The following is a 23,440-nucleotide window of genomic DNA, read 5'->3' as shown; positions in this document are numbered from 1 at the left end:
CAAAGGCTCAGGAAGGGCACCAGAGCTCCTTGACCGGCGGGAGGCCAATGCGCCCGCGCGCGCCTGGATCCACACTCGGGTCCAAAAGGCGCACAGCGGAAGCTGGCGGTGACCGCGCGGCCGCTGGAACAACTGGGGCGCCTTGGGGTCTGGCGGGAGCGCGCGGGAGCCAGGTGAGTGCGCGCACCCGGAACAGCGACGGAGCATGTGTCCGGGGAGAGGTCCCCAGTGGTGCTCGCAAGGGGACGCTGGGCAGGCGCCGGAAAGCCGGCGAAGTGCTGCAGAGGCGAGGGATCCGGGCCCGGCTGCTGCTGGCAGAGGCATGCGCCCCACTCTCCGAGCCTGGCTGGCACCTGCGGGCCCCCCTTTACCTCTAGACCCGACTGAGGCGTTCCGGGTCTCGGGGCGACACTCCGCGCACCAAGGCAGAACTGGCGGGTCACTCCACGGTCAGGACTAAGACTTGGGATCTCGCCTGTGCTGGGCTCTCCAGGGCTCGCCCCGCCGGAGCGCAGATTAGAAGTTTCCCGGAACACGCCTCTACCGTGTGTCCCCAGGCCGAGACCTGGCGCCCGCCCGACGACGCGGCCAGCAGCTAGGAAGGGAGCCCAGGACGACCGCGAGGCCCCCTACGGCTGGGCTGCGGGCCCCTCGCCCCGGCCGCCCACCAGAGGGTTGCATCTCGCGGCTCTAATAGCCGGGGCCCCCAACCCCTACCTGGGGCTCCTTCCCCGGGGGTCTGTCGCTCGGCCACGACCACGCCCACGCTCTCCCATTGGTCGGGTCCGGAGGGGGCGGGACCTGACGGCTCCCAGCTGGACTCAGGGCGGCAGCTGCCGGGAGTCCGCGCCTCCCAAACCCCGACGGGAGCTCTCCCTCCGCCCTGCGCTGAGAGGCCTCCGCAGCAGCGGGGCTGGCGGGCCCGGCGGTACAGACATATTAGCCGACGGTCCCCGGTCCCAGAGGAGCCACTGCCTGAGACGGTGCGCCCGCGTCCAACGGCCCAGAGCCGCGACAGGCGCCGCGCGCCGGGCGCTCTAGGGACCCCTCTGTGTTCACGGACGACGCCCGCTACCGACCGCCGGTCCCCAGCCCGGCCCGCCACTTGCCGTCGGGCAGCCCGGCCGGGAGCGAATGCGCGCGCGGTGAGGCCGCGCAGGTGACGCCATGGCCGCGCGCCCCGGGCCGCTCTGGCTGCTGGGCCTGGCGCTGTGCGCGCTGAGTGGCGGCGGCGGCGGCCCTGGCCCGCGCCCCCCGCCCGGCTGCCCGCAGCGCCGCCTGGGCCCGCGCGAGCGCCGCGACCTGCAGCGCGAGATCCTGGCGGTGCTCGGGCTGCCCGGGCGGCCCCGGCCCCGCGCGCCCCCCGCCGCCGCCCGGCTGCCCGCGTCCGCGCCGCTCTTCATGCTGGACCTCTACCGCGCCATGGCCGGCGACGACGACGAGGACGGCGGGCCCCTCGAGCGGCGCCTGGGCCGCGCCGACCTAGTCATGAGCTTCGTCAACATGGGTGAGAGGGGGCCCGGGTGGATGGCGGGGACCCCGCTAGAAGGCCCGTGGTGGACGGCAGGCTGAGTGGCCTCTGGGGGCTGAACGCGGGCTGCCGGGGCGTGTGCGCCCCCTTGGACACCTGCCAGGAGTGCCGGGGGTCACCCTGTCGTGGACGCGGACCCGGGGGAGGGGGAACTGCCCAGGTCAGGGCAGCGAAGCCTAAGGGGTGTGCGGGTCGGTGAGCTGCGGGACCAGCAATGACAGACGAGGGATGCGAGTCCCGAGGGTGTGTACATTCACTGCCCTCCCAATACACCCATGAGTAAGAATCGTGTAGTGTCGGGTGGACCTGGGCAGTGTCAGGAAACTGGTCCTGGGGAGACAGTAAACAGAGGCTGTGATGCTGTCACTGTGATAAGGGCGGTACTGATGAGAGGGACAAAGTTCAACTTGGAAAAACCTGGTCACATCATCACAGTGACCAGAGCTGAGATGAGAACCCCGATGTCCTGAGTCCACAGCAGCCTCTTCCCTGGGCCAGAGCCCCAGAGCCTGGGTCGGGGGTGAGCTGTCAGGGGAGCTGATGGGGAAGGAGTAGACTGTGAACTCAGCAGGGCAGGAACTGTGGGCTTGTCACCCTGGGCCCAAACCTGGGACATAGCTTGACATGGAATGAGTGTCCAGGCCTGTGAAATGACCTGATGGGCAGCTTGGACCCTCTTTGTTCTCCTAGACAAAGCCCAGCTTTTCCTCTCTGCAGAAATTTTACTCCAAATCATGGAGCCATTTACCCTTAAATTTCTAAAAGATAACCTTTTCCATTACTAAACTCTTTAATCTGCATTCATGAACATATGTCCCTCATCCATCCACTTTGCCTTCTATCTGTGGCCAGTGAAGGCAGGGGTTGGGGCTGAGGCAGACACCAGGCTGGACCTGGGGACCCAAGGACTTTTAGCTCAGCCCCAGGTAGAAAGAGCTGGGGGCCCAGAGCAAGGAGAGGACCCTTGCCAAGTCACCAGCCTCCCTTCACCTTCAGCATCGCCCTTAACCCTCCCAACAACCCTGTTAGCAGACATGACATTCATCTTCATCTTCCAGATGAGGACAGTGAGGCTCAGAGAGGCAGTGTCTCTCCCAGGACAGCATGACCTCTATATGGCTGAGCCAGGACAGGCCCAGGTTGTTTGAAGTTGTTGAGCCCTACATCTAGTGCTCAAGGAGGTGACATTTCTGTGCCAGGAGGGCAGGCTTTCAGTGTGGACAGAGCTTTTGGAGGGGTTTAGGAAGAGAAACCTAGGGGTGGGAGCAACAGCAGGTTTTGTGGAGTCTAGCCATTTGCTTCCTACAGTGGGGCAAGAAGAGGGGACAGTCAAGGAAGCCTATCCCCCCAACCCAGAGCTGGTGGGGGGCTCAGGTGGGGGAGTGAGCAGCAGAAGGCAGCCGTTAACCTCTGCTGGGAGCCCAGTCCCAGGCACAAGACTCAGGCTGGTGGGTTCTGGTTGCTGCCTTCCTGGTCAGAGGGCAGGGGTGGGAGCTTGGGACAGAGGCAACCATATGTGGAACTGAGGCTAGAGCTCTGTGCTGAAGACCCAGGGTTTAGGACCAAGGAGAACTGTGGATGCAGTCACTTGAGACTGCCCCCAGGGACACCTTCCATCAGAGTGAGTCACTGCCTCGCCCACATCCCACTTCCCCAGCGTCCCCTGGGTCAAGGCGAGCACAGCCCTGGTGGGAGCATCTGCTATGAATCAGGCAGCAGCACCCTAAGCTCAAGTGGACCTGGTTCCCCTCCTGCCTCTGCTGTGTGATCTTTGGTAAGTCCCTTGCCCTCTCTGAGCCTCATATCTCTCCTTGTAAAGTGGGGCTCCTAGTGTTCTGTCCTCCGAGTTGTGTCATTGGTTGATAGAGGGTGAGGAGCGGAAAATCAGCCCTCTCTTTTAGGGTGAACCTGACCCTGGTCAGCCCAGTCCCTCCCAGCTGCTACCCAGCCTTGGTGTGGATGTGATGGAAATGTCCCCATGTGTCTTATAGACACGTGAAACCCAGAATCAGATTTTAAAAGCCAACTAAAGGTGTTTCTACCTATTTTTAGAATAAAAACTAGCATTTAAAGTTCCATAACCTTATAAGGCCTTGTTCATCCATGTAGAAACTTGTGAATTTGTTTTATCAGCCTCATTTCATGGGCTCAGAGAGGTTTATTAAATAACCAGCCCAGGGCTGCACAGCACATCCATGGCATCATCCAAGCTGTGGATTCCCAGTTTCTTCCCACACCATCTCTGTGTGTTTCATGAAGATCTAAGGCCTCTAACACTGTGAAGTTAACAAGCAGATCTTTGTTCAGTGGAAGCCCGGTCTGTGGGTGGGTCCAGCCAGCTGTCAGAAGGGTCTTCTTTATTCTGATATACTAATTGCACTAGTAAAACTTTTCAGTTAGAGTGGTTTTAACCGGTAATTACCTAGGCTGCTGTGGGGCTTTAGACACCTACCAGGATTGTTTCCTCCTTTGGAGGCCTTGGCCCCAGGCCCCTGAAGGTCGGTGGCCCCTGAACCACCGAGGAGTCTAATAGCAGACTGGCTGTGGCATCAGCGCCCACGCCGAGGCTCCCACACCCATTGCCTCCAGCTCCACCTCTGCCGTCGGCCTCACTGGCGCCTGAGAAGCCAGGCCGGGTGCTTGCCCGGGCCTCTGACCATCAGTGGCAGCTGTAGGACCCAGAGGCCTGGGCCTCTCACAGGCCTCCCATCCATGGGTCCGTGGCAGGTGCCCACGTTCCAGGTTGAGAAACTGAGGCACAAACAGCACTGCAGGCAGAAGTCTAGCCAGCAGTGAATGGGGCCATCTTCACTTTTGTCCTGACCCTTCCTTGAAGCAAACCGCTCTATTCCCGTGGTCTCGGGTGGCTGAGAACAGGGGTGTGGATGAGCTGAGGCTGTTGGATTTGGGAGATGCAGGGATCAGTGCAAGTGAGGGATCCAGGTGGGGTCCTGCTCACCCCCCTGACCTTGCAGGGTGACCTTTCACCTCCATGAACCCCAGGGTCACTTTCTTTGGGTCTTTACTAGGGAATTCTTTCATTCTTTCCTGAATTCATTCAACAAATATTCATGTGGTACCTGCTCTGTGCCAGGCTCGGTTCTAGTTACTGGAATGTAACAGAGAATGAAACAAAGTCCCTATCCTGGTGGAGCTGACCCTCTAGTGGGAGAGACAGAGAACAGTACTTCAGCCATGAAGTGACTGTCACATGGTCTAGACGGTGACACCCCTATCTAGAAACCAGGAGGGGATGGACAACAGAGAGCAGGTAGGCTCAGAAAGAATTTGCATCTTGACTCCACCACCTACTGTCAGTGTGATCTGGACTTCCCAGCGGACCTCTTGGAACCTCAGTCTTCTCTGTAAAATGGAGGTACTCATGGTACCCACCCTAGGGGCTGTTCAGGGACTGTGTGAGATGACAGCCAGTGATGACCACGTGCCTGGAACCTCCCCATCTGTCCTTTCATTTCATCTCACGTTGGCTGTCACATGTTTGTTTTAAAAAGAGGACAGGGAGGCTCTGGGAAGTTAGGTGATTTTCCCAAGGCCACACAGCTGGTCGTCCCCCTGCCTGTTCATCCTCTGCTCTTGTCCTACACAGGAGCCGCCCCTCCCCCCAGCCCCGGGCCCATCATCAGGTGCAGGACATGCTGCTGAATTGGATGGTACCGAATGTATCTTATGAACTGAGGATCCTGTTTTTAAAGTGTCTTTATTGTTGGGAGTTTGCAGATAACACATGTTTGTTATACAAAACTCAGACCACCCAGGAACATATAACACGAGTGCCCCGCGAGCCCTCCTCCTACCAGCCAACGCCCCCAGGCAGCCTCTTTCTGGTTTCTTTCACTTGAACTTCAGGTGGATGGAATCATACTGTGCATACTCTGGGTCTGGTTGTTCACTCAGCACAATTCTTTTGAGAGTCATCCATGTTGTAGCTGTAGTTTGTTTTCTCATTTAAGTGATTTGCATTGCATTGCAGGCCATCCTTATCAAGGGACATTTGGGTGGTTGCAGTTTTGGGTTGTGAATAAAGCTGTCTGATCATCCTTGCACGCATCCTTCTGTAGATGTATTAAACCTGGATTTTAATCCTGACTGTGCCACTTGGGAGCTATGAGGCATCATACATAATCCTTTCAATACCTCTGCACCTCAATTCCTCACCTTTAAAACAAGGTTCCTAAGGGCTGCCCCTGGGGTTTTATAGGACTCAGTGAAACATACATTGAGGCCAGCTGGATGCCTGCCACATTGCAGGAGCAGAATAAATGGGAGCTGATGCCTTACGTCCTGCTTCTGTGCCTTTGCTCATCCTGTATCCTCTGCATAGAATATACTCACCTCCATTTCTGCTTTTCAAAGGGATGGGCAGGGGTTTCCATAAATCTGACTCCTCCCACCCCCACTTCTCCCAAAGAGAGCAGGCTCTTTCTATGATTAGTGCCCTCTTACTTGGTCGTGTATATTTCTCTTGGGATTCTGCTTATCTGATTCTGGTGCACATCTGACTGCTCTGTCTCCTACCCACCAGGAAACCATGAACAACCTGAGAACAGGGGCCTAATCTGACTCTCCTGGCACCCCTGCTCACACTCCACTGCCCCCAGCCCCTGCATAGTTGATGGAAAGAGGACGGGCAGTGGGAGTTGGGGCACTGGGAGCCAGGGGAAGCAGCCAGGGCCTGGCCGGTGGCACAGAGGCAGGACCAGCCTCCCGACCTTTGCAGGTCACCCTGGGCCCTCTCCCGGGACCCAAGTCCCCCCAGAGTCCTGCCTGGAGGCACCTGTTGATGGAAGAACCTTGTAGGCAGGTGACCCCTCATCCCAGCATTGCCACGCAGAGGAACTCCAGGGCGACTGGTTTTACATGGGCTCCATGTCTGCAATTCCAGCTGAAGGGCCCCAACCTGACCTGGCAAGTCTCTGCCCCTCTGGGCCTCAGTTTCCCCATCAATGCAGGGTGGCCCCGAAGGCCTTTCCAGCTCCGACCAAAGAATGCCCCTGCCCTTCCCATGCAGTGATGGGGCTCCTGCAGGGGTGAGGCATAAGCTGGGGGTGCACCGTTCCCCATGGGACAGAGGGCATGTGTCACGTGCCCACGTCTTTCTGGAAAACCCCACGGTTCAGTTCTTTCCTGGGTTTAAGCCAGAAGAACCGCATCCTTCTTGCTCACATCTCCTCGGATCTATTTTTGGCCTTGGCGGGCTTGATGTGGTACCGAGCGCGGTGTCCCCTTTTCATTTGGGCTCTGAAGCTCTGAGGCCTGGACCGGTAATTATGAGCGCAGAGCCATTTGTGGAAACCGCTCTTGAAAAAGTCAGTAATGAGAAGTGACTGAAAATACCTCAGACATGAGCGGGGCCTGCTCTCCCAGCGCTGAGATTTCTGGGTGGGAGGAAGCCTTCGGGAGGCAGAACAAGGAGCTGATGGGCCCAGATCTCATTTTAGGTCTGAGGGGCCCTTGGCCTTGTTCACAGAGGGACCAGCCAGACAAGCCCAGCCTGTCCACCTCCAGGGCCCCAGGGAGCTTGTCCTCCACCTCAGGGGCCAGGCCATGAACAGAGGCAAGTCCTGCAGCAAAGTGAGAACATGGAGGGCTTTGATAGAAACTCACTGTGACATGGAAGCCACTCCCAGACCAGCCCAGGGGCTGCACGGCTGGACCCTGAGCTGCTGTCCTGGGGACCAGGAGCCTTGAGACTAGGGGCCGGGCATCCCCTCTCTGGGTCCCTGGGACTTGAGAGGCTGGATGAGTGGACGGCTGAGGCCTCTCATTTCCTCCCCACATTGTTCAGTCTCTGCCCCTAAATTGTTCACCAACCAGAGGGCACATGAACCAGGGACAGGGAAAGGGAGAGATGGGCAGGCTGATCGTGTGGGGTCAGAGAGGGGCAAGGGGGCTTTTACAGCTGGACCAAGAAGAAAGTAGCCTTTAGACTTAGCAGGATGGGGAAACCTGGTGAGAGCGGCTTCAAGGAGGGACTTCAGGGAAGGTGTGTGCAACCAGAAGGCCCAGGAAGCTGTAAGGATGGGCTGGGTCAGCTCAGGGGGCCTGGAAAGCAGAGCCAAGCCAAGACCCTCCTGTGGGCCCAGTGGGGCTGGGGAAGGGTTTGAGGGCAGGAAGGACTGCCAGACAGGTTAGAAGACTTCATTCTCTTAACAGTCACTCTGGACTGAAGGAAATGGGTATCTTTTGAAGTCTTACTTTTTAGTCAGAAACAAGACAGATTTAGGTTGTCCGAGTGACTCTAAATTTGGTCCAGGGCACAAAAATAGCTGAAGCCTGTGTTGGTGTGGGGCTGGTGGACACAGGGTGTGGCTCTGGAGGTCTAGCCTATGAGTGGGGGTGCAAGACCCAGACGTGAAAAGGCAGAAGGTGGCCGGCAGCTAGGGTGGTGGAGGCCGCTTGCCCACAGCAGCCCTTCCTGCAAACGTGGGATCCGGAGGTGGTTTATCAGAGGCCGGAGGAGAAAGCCGGGGTCTGTGATTGTTTGTTTTCTTGTAGCCACAGTGGGGATTAAGAAAGTAAAGTCTGACTGCTTCCCCAAGTAAATCTTTGTAGAAAATAAGGTACCTGTGGAACCAGCAGTGGCATTGTGTGTCCCCTGTGCTGGGCCCATGCCCCACCTGCCCAGGCGTCTCACGGGAGCTCAAGAGTCTTTGTTGGCTGCAGGAAACTACAGATGGCTTCCAACCCACTTTACAGGGTTGTGGAGAGTCATGGCCTCAGCAGCAGTTGAACTTTACTAAATTCTCCCTAGTCACAGAGTTCTTTGAATCACTGTGATGAATTCTTGAAGGCTGAGAAATAGGATTTCTTACACATGAACTGGCCTTGCCTGTCACTCCAGCCTCATCATGGACACCTGGCCCCTGGACCACTCGATTCCAGCTCTGCAGTCCTCCTGGATGTTTCTCAAAGATGCGGGGCTGCTGCATTCATGGTTCCCTCTGCCTGGAAGGCTCTTCCACCACCTCTTCACATGGCTTCACCTGTCCCCTCATTTACCAGGTTTTAGAATAACGAATTGATTCCTAGCATTCTGTATAGGCACTGGTCCTCAGTCTCCCAGGAGACCTTTGACAATATCTGGAGACAGTTTTGGTTGTCACAACTGGGGCAGGGAAGGCAGGGCCATTGGCATGTAGTGGACAGAGACCAGGGATGCTGCTGACAGTTCTACAGCACACAGGACAGTCACTCACAACAAAGCATCACCTGGCCCCAAACGTCAGCAGTGCCAAGGCTGAGAAATCCCGTGCACAGGTGATCAGAGCTCTCTGAGGAGGAGCACCTAGTGGATATTAACATTCGTGGTACATTTCAGTCTGTTACGGTTATTCTCTCTGATGCTCAAATTGTCCCTTCTTCGGTCTTTATGAAGCCTCTTCAGGTTAGCTTCAGGGAACTTTTAACTCTCTCCGGGGAGTTTCAGAGAGCTTCCTTGCCTGCTGGAATGAGATGTTTCAGGCTCTACCTCTGCTTTTCCTGCCCTGGGTCAGAAATCAGCCATTTCAAACGGCCATTTCTCCAAGAGCCCTGGTGCCTTGTAGCAGAGCTGATCATTTGAGACTGCACTTGGGGCAGCCGAGTTCCGCTCTGCCCCTGCGTGGCCACCATTTCTAGGCTTTTTCAGTGGACAAAGCTATGTGTTTTCTAAGAGAAAAAAAAATTAAGAGTTCAAACTAATGTTTCTAAATCAAATTTAGGATTACAGAGTTTCACTTAAATTATTTCTGTGTTCTTTTACACTGAATAATTTCATCCTAACAACATTAACATAATAATTGCCTTATCCTAGTTATTTAGATGTATGTGTATTATTATGTGTGTATGTTGTATATACCATATGTAATAGTTACAGAATAATATCATCATAACAATATGATGAGTGAAAAATTCAGATTTATTTTTGGTTTATTTTGTCCTTAAGCTATTCCACTAAGGATGTACAGTCACATTACTCTGTTGGAAAATTACTTGAAATAATTCCTTACTGTGTGGTTAAACCACCAACTCAGTACACCCACCATTCATTTGCTTTATTTTGTATCTTAGTCTTAGGTCTTGCTCTTTGTTTTTGTACTTTGAATTAATTTTGTTTTATACTTACGTGAAATCTTTACCAAATGTACAAAGCAAGGAACATTCTAAGAAGCCTGTCTTCTACACTCTGTCTCTGTTCTCTTCCTCCCACAAAAGGTAACTACTTTTTTAAAAATTGAAATATAGTTGATGTACGACATTGTGTCGGTTTCAGGTGTACTACATAGTGATTTGACATTTGGGTACATTATGAAATGATTACCATAAGTCTAGTAACCATCTATCCCCAAACAAAGTTATTACATTATCGACCATATTGCTTATGCTATGTATTACACCCTGTGACTTATTATATAACTAGAGATTTATACCTCTTAATCCCCTTCACTTATTTCACTCACCCCAACTATTTTTTAGTTAATTAGTTTGTAGTTTATCTCTCCATTTAAAAAATATAATTACATATATCTGTGTGTATGATGTGTATGCATTTTTATAATACGAGTACCCTTTTTTGACCTTTTTTTTAAACCCTTTTTCTTTTTTTCAGAGGGGGGTGGTAATTAAGTTTATTTATTTATTTATATTTAGAGGGTTTATTGGGGGTTGAACCTAGGACCTCGTGCATGCTAAGCATGTGCTCTGCTGCTTGAGCTGTATCCTCCCCCACTGACTCTTTCGTAGATAAAAGCTATATTATCTATACTGTTCATCTTCCTGCTTTTTGAAACAAAACTGTCTCCTGGAGACAACTTTATAGCAGAAGATGGATGATCTCTTTGTTCTAATTTACAGCTGCATAGCATCCCCCCCCCCATGAAAATGTCATAGTTCATTTGTTCCATCTCCTATTGATAGGCATTTGGGTTTTTTCCAGTCTTTTTCTATAACAAATTACAAAATTGGGCTGTAACAAATAGCCTTGTATGTACATCTCTTTGTACTTTTTGTGAGTGTGTCTTTGGGACAGTTTCTTAGAGGTGAGATGTCTGGGTTAAAGCATGTATAATTTTGCAAGCTACGACCAGACTCCCCTCTATCCTGATTATGCTATTTTGCATTCCTTCCAGCAGTGCATGAGGGCTCAGGTCCGATTTTAGAGTGTTCTACTTTGAAAGGTTTTTCCAAGTACCACATCTAAAGCAACCCCACCCTGAACTGGAATTGGAAGTATAACTCCAATTATTAACAAGTATATATCCAGAAAAACAGAAATAAATACAAATGTGCGCTTATGCGTGGGTTAGTATCCGAACATATATTTCCCAGCTCTGTCCACTGAGAGGGCCTAAAAGCAATGACATTTCATTAGTAATGAGCACACCCTGTGCCCGGAGCTTGGGTTTTAAATCTAATTCTATAAATGTTAAATGAAATGAACCAGAGCTCCTTGGAGAAGTGACTGATTTCACAGGTGGGGAATGGAAAATCACAAGATGGGCCTGGAGCATTTGGGGATGCCAGTCAATTAGGAAGTACTCAGAAAAGGATAGGGTCAGGGGGATGGTATAGCTCAGTGGTAGAGTGTGTGCCTAGCCAGCACGAGGTCCTGGGTTCAATCCCCAATACCCCCATTAAAAATAAATAAATGAAACCTCCTCCCCCTACAAAAAAAGGTACACAATGGTGTATGTCAATTATATCCCAGTAAAACTGAAAGAAAAAAAAAGAATGATTTTTAAAAGAAGAAGGATGAGGTGGGGGGCATGTCAGAGGAACAAGGAGCCAACATAAAGGCTCTCCCAATGGACAAAGCTGGAAGAATTTGAACAACAGAATGAGTAAACCTTGTATTGAATTATAGCCCATTGAATAAATTAAATATCCACGAACCCATAATGATATAAATAAATAATTGAATGTAATGAGAGAAAGGGCAAATCTTCCTTTCAAAAAAATTCCAACTAATAAATGTGGAGGGAAAGAAGGAAATTGAAAATCACTATTGCAGATACTACAGGAATACTTGCTACAGGCAAGATCTAATGAGTGCTAAAATTAGTGGGGAAATGTCTGAGGAGAAACAGAATATATACATAAATCTCAAAGTCTTTCCCCTAAGATATTTATTATTTTAAAAAGAAAAATGGTGACATTATGGCAAAGATACATGGCAGATACCACCTTAACCAAAGAATTAGTTAACGTCACTAGTAACAACACATGTTGACATTATGCTGTGCAATTTGATGCGCTTAGAAGAGGACATCACTTCCGTGGCATTCTTCTCCGAAATCTGTAACTTCAGTTAAATGATGAGAAAACATCAGATAAATCCAAATTGAGAGACAAGTCTACAAATTACCTGACCAGTGCTCTTCACAGGTGTCAAGGGCATGATTAGGGCTTGTTACAGGTCAGAACAGACCTGGGAGACCAAAAACTCAATGTGATGTGGGATCCAGGATTGAATCCCGGAACAGAAAAAGGACATTAGTGGAAAAACTGGTAAAATTCAAGAAAAGCCTGTAGTTTGGTTAATAGCATTGTAGTGGTGTCAGTCTCCCGGTTTTGATCATTATGCTGTGGTTTGGTCATGTAAGATGTTATTAGGCAAAGCTAGGTACAGAGTGTGTGGGAATTCTCTTCCTATTTGCAGCAAGTTTTCTCTGAATCTGAATAATCTAAAATTACTTCAAAATAAAGTATAAAGCATAAAGTGACCCCACACATCCCTCCTGCATTACACCCCCTCTTGCTGTCATTTGCAGCACTCATCACATACAGTGGTCTTGTTTGTTTTCACTCTCTTGTTTGCTACCTGACTTCCCCACTGCACATAAACTCCACGGAGACAAGGGCTGGCCTTTCTTTTCTTTTCTTTTTTGAAGAATAGTTGAGTTACAATACTGTGTTAGTTTCAGGTATATAGCAAAGTGATTTGGTTTACATATATATGTATATATATTCTTTTTTAAAATTCTTTTCCATTATAGTTTATTACAAGATACTGAATACAGTTCCCTGTGCTATAGAGTAAACCCTTATTGTTTATCTATTTTATATATAGTATCATGTATCTGTTAATTCCAGACTCCCAGTTTATCCCTGTCCCCCTTTCCATCTGGTAACCATAAGTTTGTTTTGTATGTCTGTGAGCTTGTTTCTGTTGTGTAAATAAGCTCATTGGCCTGTCTTCTTGACTGCAGTTTCTCCACTGCCTAAATAGTGACTTGCACACAATAAGCATTGCTTTCAAGTGTGTTGAATAAATGAATGAATTAATATTCCTGGATATGACTGTGAAAAACGAATGGAAAAGTGAGTGTTCTTAGAAAACCTCCAGAGCACGAGAAGGCAGCATATGCAAGAGTCTTCTCCCACGTGCCTGAAGGTGAAACCATGGGGCCCCCCAGATTAGGAATCCTTGCCCCAGGTTTTGCAAATGGGGGAAATAATTTGCTACCCAGAAACCTTGTTCCAAACATTAGCAATTCCCCCAGGGCCACCTTGGAGAGATTCCTGGCAGGATGTATCTCAGATGGCTGGGATCTAGAACATAGGCCAGGCAGAGGGCACCCCCTCCTCTCCACCCCTAGCCCAGCCTGTCTGAATCTACCAGGGGTCATGGCAACAAACTTCCCAACTGGCAGCAAAAATGTACTGGGAAAAATGGAGAAATCATGTTGTGCAGGCCTTGGCCTTTCCCCTCAGTTCCCTCTGCAGAGCATCCCATGGTAGCAGTAGCGTGGGAAGCAGGGACAGGCCAACTCCAAAGTGGGTTTATGCCCTTCTTGCAGCATTGGACGCTGGAGGGCCCTGCAGTGGATGGAGCCTTGGATGGGGGTCAGGACTCCCAACTTCACCTGTGCATAAAAGTGAGAGGACCCTGTATGCCCTGATCTCTGTCCTTTGAGCTCTGATATTCTGGAAATCTTCAACACTTTCATAAAGAAAGGTTCAGTTTTTGCTTTGTGCCCGAGCCAGAATACAGTGGACCACCCCACTGGCATTGCTGAGGGGCTGCCTCCCCCAGCCTGGGTTTCTTTGGGAGATTCCAGACCTTGGTTATAAGGGAAGGTGGAGGCTGGGTACAAATGTACATCAAACAGGAAATTCTCCTGAATGATAGGGTAGAAGCATTTGCTGGACCATAACCAAGTACTGGCCACAGTAGCAGACGGGACTTTTTACACTTTCGTTTGACCTTGTATCAGATGATCACTCGGCAGATGTGTATTCTGAGACCCAGAGGATCGAGTGTCTTGACAAAGGTCAGGCAGATGGAAAGGGGGCACTTGGAAGCTATTGAAATGCCTTTCAGTTGAACTGATATATTTCTGTTATATAATCTTTCATTTCATACTATTATTTAGAAAAAGAAAATCGAGTGTCTCCCTTTCCTCTCCCATGGCTGTTAAGTTTCATACACGAGACTCTTGATGGTGCTGGCAGGATGTTATCACTTTGATATGCCGATTAAGTTAGGAAATTCGAGGTCAACATGCCTCCCAACTCCTAAGGAATGGCCATCGCTCCTATCCCATGACCCCTGCCCTTTTCAAAGCCCTATGTGAAAAGGGTCCTAGTATCCCCATTTCCCAGATGAACAGAATGAGGCCATCCAAGGAAGGTACTTATTGCTGGTGGCATCAGGGTTGGGACCAGAAGCCCTAGCTTTAAGTCAGAGCATCAACACTTCTCAATGCATTTTTAGTGGCAAAAGCAGGGCCAGCCTGTGCAGGAACTACCATAGGGGCACCCAGGTCCCACTACATTCTGTTCCTCAACACCAACTCTTGAGAAACATCTTCCCTAATTCACAGAAGCAGCCATTGAAAAGCTGTATATCCAGACTCAGCAAAGAAAGGGGATACTCTCCTTTGGCCAGTTACACTGATACCTAGTTTAATGCAGCATCCCAAAAGTTTTATCAATTTCTGATGAAAATCATTTTCCTAAAATTGTCCCATCTCCGGTGCTTGCCTAGAACAGCTAGGGTGAGCAGTTTTTGCTACTGGAAATACTGGTGGGGGTGGGGTAGTGATTTCACAAACCCACAGGAGGGAAGCTTGGAGCTGTGGTCAGTCAGGTGAACAGGGCTCTCTACCCCAAGCATGTGGGCCCCTAGGTCAGCAAGGAAGGAGACCACAGAGTGTGGTGCCCACAGGAGCTGGCAGGTTCGTGGTTGTTCCCTCAGTCTTGGATCCAACATGAGTCAGTGTCACACCTGCAGACAGAGGTCCCCAGTGACCCACCTGTAAACCCCTGCTGTGCCTTGGGGGCAGATACAGTTAGGATGCTTTGAGATGGGTCAGTAGAGGGTGAGACTGAGTGACCCCTTCTCACTCTCTGTGCCACACCCTGTGACAGCCACCAGCCTGGACTTATTTCAACCTACAGGAATGTTTACACAACCATGGAACAGAGATGGTCTCTGTAGGCCACAAATCCACAGAGATTGTCCCCAGAGCTGTGTGAGTGTGTCTGTAGGGAAGAGGGGACTCATGTGGTGATAGTCATGGTGAGCATCACTTGGCAAAGTTCCAGACCCCTGCCCTCCACGCCCTTCCTGTGTGGGAGGAACTGCATCCCGCCTGTGTCACACTGCCTCTGAAACAGTCTGGCTCGTGGGTGGGCATTTGCTGTGGGTCCAGCACCCTATTAGATGATGGATGTTCTATTTTCTCTCCTCCCTGGTCTGAGGCAGAAAAATTCATCTCCTACCCAAACATGTGTGTCCACTGGCCTTGCCCAGCACAGCTGTTTACCCATCCATCACTGGACCAGATTCCCACCACGAGGACAGGAAGTGCTCCCACATCCGCCTCCACTACCAGCCTGGTGACTTGTGGTTGCTGAGCCCAGTAGCCAAAGAGAGAATTTTTAAAAAGATTCACAAACATGTAATTAAAATCTCAGTATTGGTTTTGGAAGAAGGCGCTGGGCGGCTCCTGCCCTTGTTTTGTGGAAACACAGATTTTCAGTATTTGAAAGTGACAGGAGGCTAAAGTGAGATGCTCTAAATATACTGTCCGGGGCATATCCGGGCAGCTGGGGAGATGTGGGCTTTATTCCATTCCTGTGGTCTCTTGCCCAGACTGTTAGACCAGCCCTGCCACCGACCACCTTGGTCCCCTCCAGCCTGGGCTTTACCCTTGCCTCCACACATAGCTTCCAGTCCAGCCTCAAACCACGCGCTCTGCTGCCCAGAACCCTGAGCCCCACTGGCCAGAGCACAGCCCACACTCTGAGGGCGGGATTCCAGCCCTCCCCAGTAGGCCACAGCCAGACTCACACCATAGCCCCACACAGCTGGACGGTGGGCAGCCCTGGCACCCCACACCTGTGTGTAGAACGCCCTCCCTGCCACCTTCTCCACCTGTCCTTAAAGGCCAGTTCTGGTGTCACCTCTTCTGGGAAGCCTGCTCAGATCACACCATGGGATCCTCCACTTCCCCAGCACTTGACTGGGCCTCTCCATCCATGTCATCCTGCCCTGCTTCTTCCTGTTCTTTTCCATGTATCCTTCTCCCTCCCCTTCTTCTTTCACCTTGTCCCAGAAAGGGTCCTGCCGTCCTTTGGCCCTTTGCTGGGTTTCATGCCGTTGTTTTCCCTGCTGGTGCCGTCGTTCCTCAGTCTAGGCCTTTGCTCACGCTGGTCCCTTCCTCTGCCGTGTCCTTCTCCCTTGACATCATGGCAGATCCACTCTCAGCCCTCAAGTCCCAGCTCCAGAGTCAGCTGCGAGCCTGCTCTCCGCCCACCTCCCATCCACACAAAGCTGACCCCGGGGAGAGCCCCATCCCTCAGCTATGTCCCTGCTGCCATGTGGCCCTTTTCTGCCGTGGATCTGACGTCCATCTCCCAGAGGAGGGGCCCGTCCTCTGCCTCATCTGTGGATCTGCGAGTCAGCAGGCATCTGAACGGGGCAGGTGGGGTTTGGGGCTTAGGAGCCAGAAATGTCGGCTGCCCTTGTGGGTACCTGCTGTGTACTGTGCACAGAGCCCCCTCTGCACCTGGGAGGCAGAGCTGGGACAGTCCTGTTCACAACGAGGGAGCTGGCCCACCCAGGCTGCCCAGGCCCCCAGCTCCCACCCGGCCACCCCACCCTGGATCCTGAGCCAGAACCACGAGTGACCGCCAGCCCCACTTTGTCCTGCAGTGGAGCATGACCATGCCCTTGGCCACCAGGAGCCCCCCTGGAAGGAGTTCCGCTTTGACCTGACACAGATCCCAGCAGGGGAGGCTGTCACAGCCGCGGAGTTCCGGATTTACAAGCTGCCCAGCGCCCAGCCGCTCAACCGGACTCTCCACGTCAGCATGTTCGAGGTGGTCCTGGAGCAGTCCAACAGGTGTCTGCCCCACTCCCTGCCGCCCGCTCGAGTTCAGCCCAGCCCTGGGGCACATTTCCCAGAGGACAGAGGGGAGCTTCCTGGGCAGCACATCCTCAGAGAAGAAAGATGCTGGCCCGAGGCCTGGTGTCCCCATGCGGAGAAGCCCAGCATCAGTCCAGGCTTCAAGTCCCCGCCCTGCCGTCCTGGATGTGGGCTCCTGAGCCTCAGGTTCCCCAACTGTACACGGGCACAGTAACACCTTTGTACAGTAGATGCAGTGAGAAAAGGCACGTGAGGCGCTCAGGCCAGAGCCAGGCGGGGTAGATGCCCCACTAACGGGCCCCAGGCGAGCACTGGAAACTCCAAGGCAGCTGTGCCGGCCCTCAGTTAATTGTTCTTTCATGTCCACAGGGAGTCTGACTTGTTCTTTTTGGATCTTCAGACGCTCCGATCTGGGGACGAGGGCTGGCTGGTGTTGGACGTGACAGCAGCCAGTGACCGCTGGCTCTTGAACCGTAACAAGGATCTGGGACTCCGCCTCTATGTGGAAACAGAGGATGGTAAGACTCAGGGGTCAGCAGAGAACCTTCCCCAGGGGGCTCCTCCGAGGAAGCTGCTGGCAGCAGACACAGTTGGCACCACCTCCCTTGGCCCCGAAGGAGGCCTGGCCTTTCTCAGCTGTGCCCTGAGGTGACAGTCCCCTCCCCACCGCGCGGGCCCAGGGGAGAAAGGGTAAGGTTCCCGCAGTGCCGGCCAGCAGGAGGCCCCTACCAGCCCTGAGCCCATCCTCTCCTTCTGCAGGACCAACAGTTGAGTTGCTAAGAGTGAGTTCATGTTTTCCCTCCCCAAGAAATGGGCGTTTCTTCCTACTGTAAGGAGCTGCCTTCTCCACCAGGGCTTTCCATCCCGGGCAGGGCTTGAGGGGAAGTGGCCACACCCTCAGGCCCTGAGGCAGAGGCCGGGGTGTGAACCCCAACTCTGCAGCCTTCTAACGCGGTGAGCTTGGTAGGCAGTACCTGCTAGTACTTGCTTTTCCAAGCATTGGTTCCCTCCTCCGTGGAATAAGGATTCATACATTCATTCAGCAGGTGTCTGGAGGGGAGCCTCCTTTATCCCTGGCAGTGGGGGTAGAAAGGTCAAAGGCAGGCCCAGGGCTGGCAGGCCTGAGGTATAGCAAGGGGCCTCCAGGCTGGAACACAGGGGCCCGGGAGCCATTGGGAGGAGATGAGGTGGGCAAAATATTAAATATTAAATATCATTTTATTTAATCGCAGTGAAGGATGACAGGATCTGACCTGGTTTTTATAAAACAACCCTCTGAGACGCTCCCCCTCACGAGGTGTAGCATCTCTCCAGCCCCTTCAGTGTGGGCTCTGCTCAGTGACTTGCTTCCCAAAAGTGTGGCCGGGGTGGGGCTGTGACTTGCAGTGGAGGGAGCTGAGCAGCCCCGCCCCCGCCAGGCTCCCGGGAATAGTCATTAGATCCCAGGTGCCCTGAACCTGATGGGGTGAGAACAGCACGCAGCTCTGTGGTCTTTGTCCCCAGAACCCTGAACCCCAGTCTCACCGTGAGAAAAACATCAGATAAACCCAAATTGCAGGACATTCTGCAGACTACTGACAAGTACTCAAAACTGTCAGGGTCATCAAAAACAAGGGAAGTCTGACCAACTGTGAGAGCCCAGAGGCACCTAAAGAGTTGTGATGACTAAATGCCATGTGGGGCCCTGGGTGGGATCCCAGAAGAGGAAAAGTCACTGGGGAAAAGCAGTGAAATCCCAGTACATTGCTGTGTTAAATAGTAAGATACTGATATTGCTTCATTAGTTGTGACAAACGTTACCATAGTCATATAAATGCTAACACTGCCCAGAGGAAATTGGGTCTAGGTGTGTGGGAACTTTGCAAATTTTCTATAAATCTCAGCTATTGTAAAATAAAGTTTATTTATTTTATGTACTAAATAAAGACCCCCCTTACCTAAGTTGAGAGAGTAGACTGGGGGAGATGAAAATGAAGTCAGAGGCCCAGGGAGCCTCACAGGGTTGAAGTGGGAGCTGTGGGGGGCTTGTTACAGCAAGGACACAGAGAGGGGTGCACAGAGGAGCCGCAGGTGATGGGGACTGAAACAGTGGGTCTTGTTAATACCTTTTGTTTGGTTTAGGGTTTTGTTTTGTTTTTGCCTAGGCTGGGGAAAAATAAAGGATGGGCAGGTTTAAGGCAGGAAATCAAGGTGTCTCTTTCAGCGGAAATTATTGAGGCCCTGGTAGTGGTCCATGCGTTCTGGGACAAGGAGCGTAGGGGACACAGTTGTGGGAACTGCTGACATAGAGGTGGATTTGGGGCGGGGGCACAGGAGCAGTGCCCCTGCAAGGGAGGGTGACAATGGACAGGGAAGGAGACAGTCCCCAGGCTTCCCCAGAGGGACGCCTCTTCCGAGCTTCCAGGCTCCCGGTCCCGGGTCCCTCCTGCCGGCTGGTCGTTGGAGCTGGAGACTGAGCCGGTGGCAGGGACCGGCCAGGCCGCCGCCTCACCGCCAAGCGAGCCTTACTCCGCGATGCGCGGCGGGGCGCTAGCCGCCGCCGCCGCCTGTCCCCACTTGTCCCCGCCGGGCCCAGAGCCGGAGCAGAGCGGACGATGGCGGCCCTGTGGCTCCTGGCATCGGAGCTTGGGCCCCAGGTCCCTGCTGGCCACTCGGGGCCCGCGCTGGCAACCGGCGGCGTGTGCGGCTTCGCCAGCAGCGCCCGGGCGCGCGCTAAGTTCTGCACGGACCCCGTGGAGCCCTGAGAGACATCGCGGGAGGCGCGAGGATCATGGTCGGGGGCTTCGAGCTCTGCGGGATTCCGGAGAGCCTGATCCGGGCGCTGCTCAAGACCCGCGTGAAGGACTTGACCGTGGTCAGCAGCAACCTGGGGGTGGATGACTTTGGGCTGAGTCTTTTACTGGGGACCAAGCAGATCACCCGCATCGTGTGCTCGTACGTGGGGGAGAACGCGCTCTGCAAGCACCAGTACCTGGCGGGCGAACTGGAGCTGGAGATCACGCCCCAGGGACCCCGGGCCGAGCGCATCCCTGCAGGGGGCGCCAGCGTGCCCGCCTTCTACACACCCACGGCCTACGCGACCCTGGTCCAGGAGGGAGGCGCACCCTCCAGGTACCTCGAGGAAGGCAACATCGCCATCCTGAGTCAGCCCAGAAAGGTGAGGGAGTTTCACAGGCAGCACTACCTTCTGTAACACACCATCACGGCCGATTTTGCTCTGGTGAAAGGGTGGAAGGCCGACCCGGCCGGAAACTTCATCTTCAGGGCCAGCGCCAGGAACTTCAACATGCCCCTGTGCAAAGCCGCCAGAACCTCAGGGGTGGAGGTGGAAGAAGTCGTGGATGCGGGGTCTTTTGCCCCAGAAGACATCCAGGTTCCTGACATTTATGTAGATCGTGTCATCCGGCGGGGGGAAATATGAGAAAAGAATTGAGTGTGTAACCATTCGGAAAGAGGAAGATGAAAGGAGCAAGTCTACGGATGATGTAAGGACACAGATCATCAAGTGGGCAGCTCTGGAATTTGAGGACGGCATGTATGCCAATTGGGCGTTGGGACCCCTCCTCTGGCCACCAGCTACATCAGCCCCAATATGACCGTTCATCTTCACAGTGAACATGGAATCCTGGTCCTGGGTCTGTTTCCACCAAAAGATGGGGTGAATGCAGATCTCATCAACATGGGCAAGTAAACAGCCACCCTTCTTCCCGGGGGCTGTTTTTTCTCCAGTGATGTATCATTTGCCATAATCTGAGGGGGCCACATCCACCTAACCTTCCTAGGAGCCATACAGGTTTCCAAGCATGGTCACCTGGCTAACTGAATGACACCTGGCAAGAAGGTGAGAGGAATGGGGGGTGCGATGGACCTGGTGTCCAGCACCAAGACCAGAGTGGTGGTCCCCATGGAGCACTGCACCAAGGCCAAGAGCCCAAAATCTTGGAGAAATGCACAATGCCACTGACTGGGAAGCGGTGCGTGGACCGCATCATCACTGAGAAGGCCGTGTTTCACGTGCACAAGAAGAGAGGACTGACTCTGATTGAGTTCTGGGACGGCCTGATGGTGGAGGACATCCAGAGGAGCACGGGGAGCATCATTGCCCTCTCCCCGAATCTCAGACCCATGCAGCAGGTCGCAGCCTAACTGGTAAGTGGCCTTGGTCCCACTGTGACCTCACAGGACTGCATCCGAGGAGGACACAATCACATTTCTACACTTCACCAGCGTCTGGCCAGTTCTCCCCTGTCGTCACCCCAGACACCCTGCCACTAGCCGGGCTTTGTTCTCTCAAGAGGAATAGAACTGTAATTAAAAACCAAAGGGAAACCGAGACCTTGACCTTGTATGTTCTGTGAGTTCTGAGGAAGCTCTGCTACAGTCACTGAGACGTTGACGCCCTCTTCATTGTCTGTGATCTTTAACGTTAAATTCTGTGCAGCTTGAGGTGATCCCACAGGAAGGGTTTCATCGAAGCGCCTTCCCGCAATGCTGAATCATGAAATGTAGAGAAAAGTGATGGGGGAGGAACAACTCCACCCAGAGTCACTGCAAAGGCACCGTCTTACTGCAACCATGAAAACACACGTGTAAATGTGAATTTGTGGTCAACGGAAATGTCTGAATGAAAGATGTTTTCCCTTTGGCCCCTCTGACTTTCCTCTGGGGCTTTTCATTTTGTCGCTAAGTTTCGTTTCCTTGTAGCCTCACCTCCTCCACCCCCCACCCCCACCCAGTAGCTACACAGATGTCTCTAGAAGGGAAGCAAACCGTCTTGGTGGCCAGTGAACTGGTAATGGGGCAACTGAAGGGGGAGAGACCGTTGGTGCCAACATCTCGCCGGGAAGTCTCCCCTGTGAATAAACAGCCCGTCTGTGCGTCGCCAAAGGCTTAGGCCAGGAGGCGTTCTAGAAACCTGACCTGTGGTCTCAGATGGGTTTTCTCCTGTGTTCCTGTGTCATCCTGAACAGACACTTAGACCCTTCTTCTCTGTTACGGAGCCTGAACAGGCCTCTTGTTAACACTCCCTTGTAACCCAAGAGGGGCAGTGAGGTACCTCTTCCTGAATCCACAGTCTCAAAACCTAAAAAGAAAAAACTGAGTTCATCTATGTGTGCACACGTGTGTGTGTGTGTGTGTGTGTGTGTGCAGGGTTCACACCCAGGCTCTCCATGGAGCCCGTGCTTTCTAAGAGCAGCGCCAGGGCTGCACACACAGGACGGGAGCTGGTGGGTCAGAACAGGACCAGTTGCAGCTGGTCAAGGAGGGCCTGTCAGAGGGGCCTCACTGGAGTGTCACCCCAATGGGAGGGCCAGGGTCTGGGATGGAGGGATGGTGCTCCCTGAAGGGACAGCTTCAGGGTGTCTCAGGGACCGTGACCAGGTGGGCAGTGGATGGATGCCACTGAGTGGACTGTGAAGCACCTTTCAGGGTTTCTGGGGAGGTGGCCCTGATCTGCCCTGGGTGTCGGGAGGGGCTTTCCAGCAGCAGTGTGGAGCAGGCAGAAGTTTCCAGAAGCAGGCAAGTGAGAGGGCTGTTAAGATAGTAGAAAGAAGGAAAAGCATTGCGTTCCTCCTTCTCCCACGGTGAGGAAATAACCTACGGGACAGAAGCGGACCTGGTCACAGCTGGGATTCCCTGCGAAGCTTTCAACCAGGCACCCTGATTGTCCTTCACTGTGGCACTAGGGTCACATCCATGACTGCAGGCTAATTGGGGCAGGTGCCACGGGGAAAAGTGCAATCTCTCTGCGCCCAGGATACCTCAATCCGATCCTTGACCAAACAGTTGCACTAAGAAAAGCCAACAGTGAACACAGCCTTGGGGGCCCTGAAGGTCTCCCTGGCCCCCTACCCCAAGGACAGGGCTCTCCAGGGGCCCAGGGACCGGACAGCAGCACACAAGCCTGGAGGGCTCCCAGGCCAAGGCTGCCCCACCTGCCTGCAGGCATGGAGCTCCACTCCACCTGCCCGCATCGCTCCAGGGCCACCTCCTGGTGCTGTTACAGACTTTCCCATCTGCGGCGGGGCCACTGTGTGTCTGTGGCTCCACATCGTCAGGGGCCTGCAGCTTCCTCGTGACTCTGATTTGTGTAACCCAAACTCCCTGAAGGGCTTCTCGCTGGGCCCTTCCAGTGTCCACTCCTGCAGCCGACAGCCTCCTGTCTCAGCAGGGTCACCCCTGAGTGGAGCCTCTACGGGGTCCAGTGCATGTTTGTGGCAGGTGATGTCATAGGTCAAAGGTTAGTCTCTAGTTGATTAGTTATTCAGTCAACTCTGGCCCATGGAATTGGGGCTAAAGCACAGCTGTATAAGGACTGACCTTTAAGCAGGGCTGTGAGTGGGGCGGAGATGTCCTTGACTTGTATGGCAGAGGATCGGATCATGAGACTTGCTAATGGAAATGACATGTGTTTATGTATGTGCACGTATGCACTCTCACTATAAAAATGTGTGTACATGTTTGTGTGTACATGTGTGTGTATGCATGTGCATCAGTGTTGCAACATCTGGGTGAAATGTACATGGAAGTGGGA

General features: G+C 52.9%; 1 protein-coding gene and 1 pseudogene across 1 annotated transcript in view; both read left to right on the top strand.

The window, feature by feature from the left end:
* The first annotated feature begins 874 nt into the window (after window positions 1–874).
* The window catches only part of BMP8A (bone morphogenetic protein 8a), a 37,689-nt gene continuing 15,123 nt past the window's right edge, over window positions 875–23,440 (top strand). The window contains exons 1-3 of the mRNA XM_072974718.1: window positions 875–1,507; window positions 16,692–16,881; window positions 17,275–17,423. Coding sequence (XP_072830819.1) covers window positions 1,168–1,507; window positions 16,692–16,881; window positions 17,275–17,423 — 679 coding nt within the window. The 5' untranslated portion in view covers window positions 875–1,167. The remainder of the gene's footprint in view (window positions 1,508–16,691; window positions 16,882–17,274; window positions 17,424–23,440) is intronic.
* LOC140700700 (succinyl-CoA:3-ketoacid coenzyme A transferase 2, mitochondrial-like) lies at window positions 19,500–21,973 on the top strand (annotated as a pseudogene).

Source organism: Vicugna pacos, chromosome 13 (assembly GCF_048564905.1).
Source record: "Vicugna pacos chromosome 13, VicPac4, whole genome shotgun sequence".
In the NCBI taxonomy this organism is placed as follows: domain Eukaryota; kingdom Metazoa; phylum Chordata; class Mammalia; order Artiodactyla; family Camelidae; genus Vicugna; species Vicugna pacos.
This window is presented reverse-complemented; position numbering and strand designations above follow the sequence as displayed.